The sequence below is a fragment of the Pinus tabuliformis genome, chromosome J, assembly GCF_031772625.1.
Source record: "Pinus tabuliformis cultivar Carrire ecotype Pingquan chromosome J, CPIR1, whole genome shotgun sequence".
Lineage (NCBI taxonomy): Eukaryota > Viridiplantae > Streptophyta > Pinopsida > Pinales > Pinaceae > Pinus > Pinus tabuliformis.
The window spans coordinates 1,141,773,136-1,141,782,799 of NC_142295.1; the positions used below are offsets into that span (position 1 = coordinate 1,141,773,136).

The 9,664-nt window shown below is 32.3% G+C and overlaps 1 protein-coding gene across 1 annotated transcript; it reads left to right on the forward strand.

The window, feature by feature from the left end:
* The first annotated feature begins 1,030 nt into the window (after positions 1-1,030).
* On the forward strand, positions 1,031-4,999 carry LOC149231125 (wax ester synthase/diacylglycerol acyltransferase 11-like). The gene is made up of 7 exons (XM_089376199.1): positions 1,031-1,294; positions 1,718-2,305; positions 2,389-2,461; positions 3,653-3,792; positions 3,906-4,118; positions 4,281-4,418; positions 4,545-4,999. Exons 1-7 carry the CDS (start codon positions 1,073-1,075, stop codon positions 4,698-4,700), a joined length of 1,530 nt encoding a protein of 509 aa, XP_089232325.1. The 5' UTR covers positions 1,031-1,072; the 3' UTR covers positions 4,701-4,999.
* Positions 5,000-9,664: the final 4,665 nt, after the last annotated feature.

A 9,664-nucleotide genomic window follows, 5' to 3' on the forward strand; every position in this document is an offset into this window, starting at 1 on the left:
ACTCTTTTGCCAAAAAATAATTAAAAAACAAATATAAAAATGAGTAAAATAGTTAGGAGTTTTTTAATTATTACATATTTTAGAGTTTTTAGTTAGAATTAACAATTTTTTTTTATCAAATCTTAATTTTTATCGTTTAAAATAAATTTTTGATTTTATATATGGATTTATTAGTTTGAAACACTCCTAAAACATTAGAAATAGAAAATGTATTACTCAAACTAATAATTTCAACATATCATATTCCAAGCAAATTAAACCAGAAAATATAAAACAAAATTAAAAAAAAAAAAATCCCAAAAAATATCAACTTATAAAGGACAGCAAACCGATATAAATGTTGTCTACTTATCGAACTGGAGTTTTTGGTCCGAAGCTAGTGAAAAAAAAAACCAGTTGTCTACTTATCAAACTTTGTAGAATTTTTGGTGAGAATCCGTACGTTGGAGTTTTTTGGGAATCTCGTGAAAAAAAAAAACAGTTGCGTACTTGTCAAACTTTGTAGAGTTTTTAATGGTAATCTTGTGAAAAAAGTTAAAACAAAAACACCAGAAAACCCTCAAAAAAATCTCACATACGGACTACGCCATAGATATAGGGGAGTGGACTTTCAACTCATAATTAATTCTCCGACAGAGTACTTGAATTCCAGATGGCCACCGCACCACTAATCGAATAACCCATTTGAACTTTAATATTCTTTGGCAGGATCATTTATTTACCCACCAAACCCTAACTACGAAACCCTACCTACATATGTCCAACAGCATTAAGACTCAAGCACCACGTATGGATTTATAGGTTAAGTGATATAACGCGCTACTTTTTACAGCACATACTCGTATTCGTATTTATGAGACATTAATATTTGAGTGTTCTAGAGAATTTCCCACTTTAGATGGCAAATGGCGTAGTCAGAAGCTGCAGCATCAGAATACAGGTGAATAATTAAATGATTCCACACTGCCCTGACCAAACACTATGCTCTGATAATAACTACAGAACGCTGCAGATAACACTTATAAATGAGTTGTCCCATGTTTCTTTGCAGGCCGACTAAACTTCTTGCATCATGGGGTTGAAGTTGCTCAAGAGACTGTGTGGAGATATTGACGAATGGGAAGGGCAAGGGCAGCCAGTACATCCCATCAGCCACTCTCTGTCTATCTCGCCCGTGTCTTTGTGCATAAATGTTGTAATCGAATTTGAAGAACGCAGAACAGATATCTCTCGCGTCAAGCAAGTCATCGTCGATGCCTTCTTGCCAAGAAACCCACTTTTCTCTTGCATCATGGTGATCGCTCTCTTCTTCTTACCTTAACTTTGCAGATTGAAATTCACTTTCTTATGTTACTGGTACAATACCTGTAAATCAAATCTTATGGAGCGGGTGTATAGATCTTAAATGAAAAAATCTTATTAACTGGTTGTGTTGCTTAACATTCTAGTTTGTTGTTTTATTCTAGAACTATTAGTTATCAAAATGTATTTATCATTAATCACATTTTTATCTCTAAATCAACTTTTCGAACCATCTATTGTGATTTATCCTTTAAAAACTAAAAACAGAAATATGATTTGAAATTTGATATTCATGTCCACTGAAACATATTTTGGTTACTTTGTTCTATGGTTGGTTGTTTGTCGGATACTTTGTTCTATTCTTGTTGGTTGTTTCTCATATCTTAGAGTTCTCTTTTGTATAAATGTTTGCCAGAAGGAGGACGGCTGTGGAGTCTTGCAATGGCAGAAAACAACTGTGAACATCGACGACCACATTTTTATCGCAGAGTTCCCTCCTGAGCAGGAATACGAGGCCTGCGTGGATGACTATATCTCCAAAATGGCCATCAAACCTCTCGATCAGTCACGTCCTCTCTGGGAATTCCACTTCATGAATTATAAAACCAGCAAGGCCGAAACCACCATGCTTATCAAGCTCCATCATTCCCTCGGAGATGGCATTTCTTTCATGTCCACATTGTTTTCTTTGGCCCGCAGAGTTGACAATCCCGATCTTCCACCCACTTTTCCTACTGTTAAGCGTAGTTATACTAGGTCCATGACTACTAGCTCAAAGCAGTCCATTGCAGCCATTTTTTTTCAGAGACTATGGTATTTCATGATTGCAATATGGTTCACGCTTATTGATGTGATAAGCTCTTTGCTGATAACGACTGGATGGGTTGGCGATAGCCAGCTCCCTATCCGTGGACCTCCTGGAGTCCAGTACATGCCCGTTGCTTTTTCTTCTACAACTTTGAACTTGGAAGACATTAAACAGATCAAAAATTCTGTAGGAGGGGTATGTGATTGACATATATCTGAAACACTAAATCATATTGCTGACTCATATGTATACTTACGGCTTTGTTTTATGCTCTACAGACGGTGAATGATGCGGCCACAGGAATAATCTTCTACGGCATGCAACGTTATTTGCAGATTCATCTGTCAGCTGGTAGTAATTTTCATATATATATATATATATATATATTAATCTTATCTTTTTTCCTTGGAAATTTTGGGTAAATCAGCTATGCTCCCCTTCGGATGGATAGTGTGTTAGTTGCCATATAGGCTTATGTTGATGTTGAGATAATAAATGCTGGATTAAATTTGTAAGAAATATTTGAATTAGTCTACCTATGGTTATTGTGTTAGTTGCTATATAGGCTTATGTTGATGTCGAGATGATAAATGCTGGATTAAATTGGTTAGAAATAGTGGAATTAGTCTATCTATGGTTATAGATAACCAGTAGTTAAGGTAGTATATTAATAATTTTTTTTATTGTGTTAAGAGGGGTTTATCGTCTCATTATATTACATAAAAAATAAAAATAACATGGTAGAAATGTGTAAGGTAATGTAATAAAATATTTTTACTTGTGAAAATAATATAAAAATAATATTATTTAAAAATATTTTTACATCATCAAAATTATAAAAAATAACTCCCTGGTATTGAACCATGGTATGAGATTTATGGATTGACCCATGGTATTAATCTATTTAAAGAGGGAAATTATTTTAGCCCAATTAAATTAGCTCAAATCTATCTTAACTCTAGATCCACCAAACTCGTAGAGGGATCAAATACCTTGATAGGCAAACTTCTTTTAAAGTGAAGAGATTTGATCACTTTCAACACTTGGTAGATCAAGAGTTAAGATGGATTGAGGCTGGTTATTAATCAGTGTTGTAGAGTAGTTTATTGTGCTAATGAAGTTATAATTCATATTTTCATAAAAAATGCAAATTGATATATGAATTTGAAAAAATAAATTCTTATTATTAACCAGTAAGTATTTGCATAAATTTTTTTGGGTAGTAACCACTAGTAACCTTGAAGATTGTACTTTTGGGTGGTTTTCATCTAAAACTTTAACAATGAAAATCACTACACAAATTTCTAAAAGTCATGATATATTATAGCAATGGAAAAATGTCAAACAATTAGCCATATGTCTTATAAAAACTGCAATATAAATTTAAATTACTAATTTTTTAATAATATTGAAAAACAAATATTTATTTTATGTTATTATTTTAGAGATTATTTTAAATTAATAATAATCAATAATAAAATCCTACCTTAAAGATACTCATAATTTTTTTTATAATATTCATTTTTTCATTTTTGTATTTAGATGAAAATGGAGAAAAAAGCTTACGAGATGCTTATGAAAGGAGATTTGAGCCTCTGAAACCCTCTGTTATTAAACTACTGAATAATTCGAGGGTCACAGCACTATGCTTGTTGAACACGAGAGTTTTGGCTGGAATACAGGTTGTGTACACAACAGTTAACCGCAGCTTCTCAAATTAATTTATTCATTTTGTACAAGTTTTTGTTTGGAGGAGATCCTTGGAGAGGTCTGATAACAACGTATATTTGTGCAGAGCATAGAAGAGATGTTGAAACCAAAATCTCAGGCGCCTTGGGGGAATCACTTTGCTTTATTGCATGTGCCTGTACCTATCATGGGAAAAGTGGAGAATCCCCTGGGGTTTGTGAAAAAGGCAAAACGTATCATAGATAGACATAAAATGTCTTTAGCAGCCTTCTGTAATGCAGCAATTCTGAGATGCCTAGGAAGATGGAGGGGACCAAACGTATGTTCTCTTCCAGTTTTACCAAAAACTCATTCTGATAAAATAGTTTCATCCATTCTCAATTCTCACAACTGTATGTTCTCTTCCAGTTTTACCAAAAACTCATTCTGATAAAATAGTTTCATCCATTCTCAATTCTCACTATTGATACGCTTGATGCAGGCAATTACCAAATATTTTTGCAACACCATTCTTAACACATCGATGGTTATATCAAATATGATTGGCCCCATGGAGAAGGTAGCAATTGATGGAAATCCATTAAAAAGCTATTCTTTCTTTGTGACTGGCGCACCTATAGTGAGTAAAGAGACTGCTCAAACTCCTCTCACTATTTCCATTTATTTGCCTGAAATCAGAGCCATATAAACTGTATAAAATCCAAGTGCTTAGTTATTTATTGATACATGAAATATTTTCATGCAGAGTCTCTATGTGTCTATTTTGACTTATGTGGACACCATCACGATCCAAGTGATCGCTCCAAAGGATCTTATCGATGTCAACATATTGCGTAACTGCTTCACGGAGGCCTTTGAAGAGATGAAGGAGGCTTCTTCCAACCATCGTAAATCGCTGTGAAAAAGAATGGAATGCATGTTTTTCATCATCCACATTCTTAATGGTCTGATCACAAAGTCCTTTGAAGAGATGAAGGAGGCTTCTTCCACCCATCGTAAATCGCTGTGAAAAAGAATGGAATGCATGTTTTTCATCATCCACATTCTTAATGGTCTGATCACTTTGTATTGAGCAAGAGCAAATAATTCATTCTATTCACAACTAATATATTTTTTCATGCTTTTCCTCCGGAGTAACGAATTATTATTTTGGAACCATTGTTTGTGTTGTTTATTCTGGTTGTAACCCATTTTTATCCGTTTAATATAATGGTAATTTAATTTGATTTAATCACATTGAAGAATCATTGTTTGTGTTGTCTCTTCTGGTTGTAACCCATTTGGGAATTTAATTTGATTTAATCATATTGATATTGATGGGAGATTTATTGGGGACCTGGACTTATTGATCAGGGACCAAGGAACCTAGCCAGCCTAAAGGGTGTTGAGGAGAACTGATCAGAGACCTCTCAGCTTAGCTTTAGAGGGGTGTTAAGGAGAATTGACCCCAATGATTTCTCATAACTAAATGCTTAACTAGATACTTGACTTGGACCAATGCTAAAGTTAGTGTGTACTGAAAAATAATTCATGATTATTTTTTATAAAAATAAGGGCCATATAGAAATAATTCTTTTAATTTTAGTTTTGTCAACCTAAAATTATAAAGAAATTTTGGAAGTAAGTTTTTTAATTTTGTAAAAATGGAGGTAAATTCTGATTGGAAAAAACAAATAAAAAAAAGAATATTTTTTATTAAGATTCATATTTTAAAAATCATTATAAGGATAGTATTTAAACCATTTATATACAGGACTAAATTTTCAATAAATTACATATAATTTGGAGTCCTTTAAAAACATTAAAGGTTATCAAGTAGAAATTTATATAAATTGGAGAGCTTATCTTCATTCTTTACATTCACAAACTCTTTAGTTTGCCCCATTGTATCTATTTCTAAAAGTGGGAACAAAAAATAATCTATCTAATTATAAGCTCATTATGATTAGACCCATTTAACCAAGTTGTATAGATTTCTTTTGTAAAAGAAGATCAACGTATCTTTAGTAAGTCATAGAAAGAGAGCTAAAGACCATGCAGGATTTATGAACTATCATTAAACTATGAACCATCCTTTTATGCTTAAAATCATTGCTAATAAGTACAATAACAATAAAATCAATTTTATATATTATTTCATTGAATTTGGAAAAGATTTTGACACAATCCGAGGACTAACTTTTGAAATAGATTAGAAGAGCTAAAAGTTCCTCTCAAGTTGAGAGTTGTTGATAAGGTTGTATGAGCATGTAATTTCCAAGTCTACAAACATTGAACATTGGTGATATGGTTGTATGAGAATGTAATTTCCAAGTTTACAAACATTGAACATTGGTGAGAAGAAATCAATTGTAATATAATAGTTGAATGAGGTTATCCCTTGACCCCTACCTTCGTTTGGCATATACATTAACAAGTTAAAGGGTTATTTGGAAGAAGTATGTTGTCTTGGGCCTAGTCTCATTGTTATAATCATCTTCCTCTTGCGTTGTGTTGATGACACTGTTCTTATTGAGAGGATTCCCTATGCTCTTGATAAGTAACTAAAAATCCTCTAGGATTTCTAGTGATTTCTATGCTAGTATGGGTATGACTATTAACAACAAAGAAACAAAGGTTATAATAATTAAAATCAATATATTACTAAGACTATTTCGTGTATGACAACAACATAGAGGAAATGACTTCTTACTAATATTTCATAATCAATCTTAAACACAATTTTAATTGAAACTATGGCATCCAAAAGAGGATAAATGAAAGCTGGAAAGCTTATTATGGACTTGAAAATAATGGTAAGTTAATAGACTTTTGGTTATGGGGTAAGAAGAAATATTGCTTTGAGGCTAGTATCACTCATGTTATCTTATATGGTTGTGAAGTCCGAGGTGATAGTGTCTCGGAAATATAGATAAAATCAAAAAGCATTTTATAACTTGTAATCTCAAAATTAAGGCAATACATTAATTTGAAAAATATTGATAATAATGAAAATTGTTTATCTAAATTTAAGGATAAATTATGGTGTGATAAAGAGCTAAAAGATAAAAACAAAATTAACATATTTCAAGGATATGCTCAACCCCAACCTAGAGGATTCAAAGTAATATTCTATTTTGACTAATGTAGAGAAGAAAATCCATATTATTAAAATAAAAATAAATTGTCATGAGCTCAATAGTTGAATGCTTCCTTGGAAAAGTCTTAAATATTGTAATCAATAGAAATTTTCATCCTTGTGAGACACTAAGATAGTTGAAATTAAGAAGCACTTTATTTTATGATACCTTGCACACACCAACATTAAATCTCAATTTCAAATTATTTGTTACAATACCAATGTTTATAACATTTTTAACTCCTAAAAAATATGGTGATTTGGAAATGCTTTCTTAAAACATTTAGAGCACATATATACAAGTCAAAAGCAAAACAAGTAATTCATTTTCTTTCTTAAGGGTTGATAAACCAAATCTAGTCTTATTGGATGTCAACCACCATCATATTATTAAGTGATACTACAATATTCTTTTTTCTTTTTGTTTGCTATTTTGTCCATGACTTGCGAGACTAACTTTTGGCTAAGAAATTGGAACCCAAAGGTATTCAAATAGTGAAAATTACTCAGGAATCATACTAGGCTTGGTTTACACCAATATTTAACATCATTGGATATTTTGTACCCACAGGGTTTCAAATTGATGATCTTCATACAAGGAGTGCCTTAACATAACACTTTATCACTAATTATTCTACATGTTGCACTCACCAATTCAAGGTTGTTTTATAACAAGCCTTGAAGTCATTAGAATTTGAATATAATCAATATTATCTCATCATATCATTTATGGAAACGTAACATAGGTGAGGAGAATAACAATCATCCCTCCCAACCATCCTAAATAAACTCAATTCGCTATATTACATTAAATTTGAAAATAATCATAAAATTTTTAATGTTTGCATTCAAAATGAACAAAAGTGACGATCAAAATTTAATATTATGCAGTACATGTAAATTATTGTCAAAAAAATAAATAAAGATATAGTATAATATAACCAATAAAATGACTAAGATAATATGTTTTTTGTGAAATTTCGTATAATATATTGTAATATGTTGCTAAGGAGGGTGTCTTGATGCAAAATATCAACACCGACATAGAAATGAGAGCCAAGGAAATTAGTGAGGGCATTGTATGCCACCCGAATGGAGTAATACATGTAGTTGGAAGCATGTATGGGTAGTGGAAGAGGTTAGGTCATGTGAAGTTAGTTTTATGATTATTTGACTTTGGTTAGATGCTCTAGAAGTATGACCATATATAGAGATGGAATTCAAACCTACTTCAAGCATGATTATCTTGGAATAAACAAGAAAACAATAGAATTATGGAAATAAATCACATCAGATGCCATGGATGAAAAAATTTGGTTTAAATTGGTCTCTTGTTTGGTGGAAGCTATGACATGGAAGGCTCCCTATAAAAAATTTATTATATTGTGTTATGTTCACTCTATCTTCTTACTTCTTGTTATGTTGTTACATTTGGAAATTGGTTTGGGTGGTCGTTGTGCTCTAGGATGTTATGAAACCAGTTCACAAAAAGATAGATAAACGCCTTAGAAATAAACCTCTTCAAGGGGGAAACCTCCTTTACATTACACAAATGAACAATTTTTGGATGATACAAATGAAAATATCTCCTTTCTATATATAGGAGTCTAAGGGGTCAATATAATCAGAGCAGACATAACAATAATAATGTAAGGGCATAATAATAACAATAGTGGGCTTCTATGCGACACAATAATAACAATATGGGGATTACATGGGCACAAAGAAATAATAAGGGGATTGTATTAATAACAATAAGGGATTACACTAGTAGTATAGGGACCTAACATGCCCCTCCTTCAAAAAGTGTTGTTCTTAACGCTTGAGTAGTTCTTGATGCTTCTGTATAAAATTCTTGTCCTCCCATGTGGAATCTTTAGTGGGTAAGTTCTTCTACTTGATGAGATACTCTGAAATTGATCGATTTCGTAGCTGTCGGGTTCTTGTTTCTGTGAGTGCTAAAGGTTCCAATATGATTTTTCCTTCCTCGTCAAGTTCTGGCAATATTGTTTGAACTGGGATGTTCTGCAACTTTTGAATGAGTGGTCACATTTCTTTGTCCTTCTTCCATTCATCCCTTGATTCGTTTATCCAATCTAGTTGGATAATAGAAATAATACAAAACAATGCTTCCACATCCTCATCCTTTCTTGAGAGTGCATATGCAACAACATTTTTCTTCCCTTTTTTGTAGATGATTTCAAAGTCATACCCCAACATATTTGTGATCCATTTTTTTTGTTCTTCTAAAGATAATCTTTGTTCTAAAAATTATTTAAGACTATTATGATCCATTTTTACCTTGAAGTGTCTTCCCATTAGGTAAGGTCGCCATTTCTTAAGTGAATGTAGTATTGCCAACATTTCCTTCTCATAAATAGATTGCTTGAGATGTAGCCGTAAAAATGCCTAATCGCCTACATCAAAACTTCTTTCACTGCGATGTTGATATGCCTGTTGTTTCATTCGATTCTGCACCAAAGTGGCGTTATCCTTTAAAAGTTGGAGAACTTGTTGATTCTCAATGTGATATTTCACTACTTGAATCTTTTTCTTCTTGATATGTCCTTCTATCTTGAGAGTTTGAGGAGTCGTAATTTCTTCCAATGCATTACAAGATATGGTTGGATTCATTTCTTGATGCTCGATGTGATTTTTCACTTCTTGAACATTTTTTCTTCTTGATATGTCCTTCTATCTTGATAGTTTGAGGAGTGGTAATTCCGACCAATGCATTACAAGATATG

Excerpts from the sequence above, each read along its gene's own strand:
- LOC149231125 (XM_089376199.1), top strand. The coding sequence starts at position 1,073 with ATGGGGTTGAAGTTGCTCAAGAGACTGTGTGGAGATATTGACGAATGG. Across the intron at positions 2,306-2,388 it reads TCAAAAATTCTGTAGGAGGG|ACGGTGAATGATGCGGCCAC; the intron begins GTATGTGATTGA and ends TATGCTCTACAG. Across the intron at positions 3,793-3,905 it reads GAGTTTTGGCTGGAATACAG|AGCATAGAAGAGATGTTGAA; the intron begins GTTGTGTACACA and ends ATATTTGTGCAG.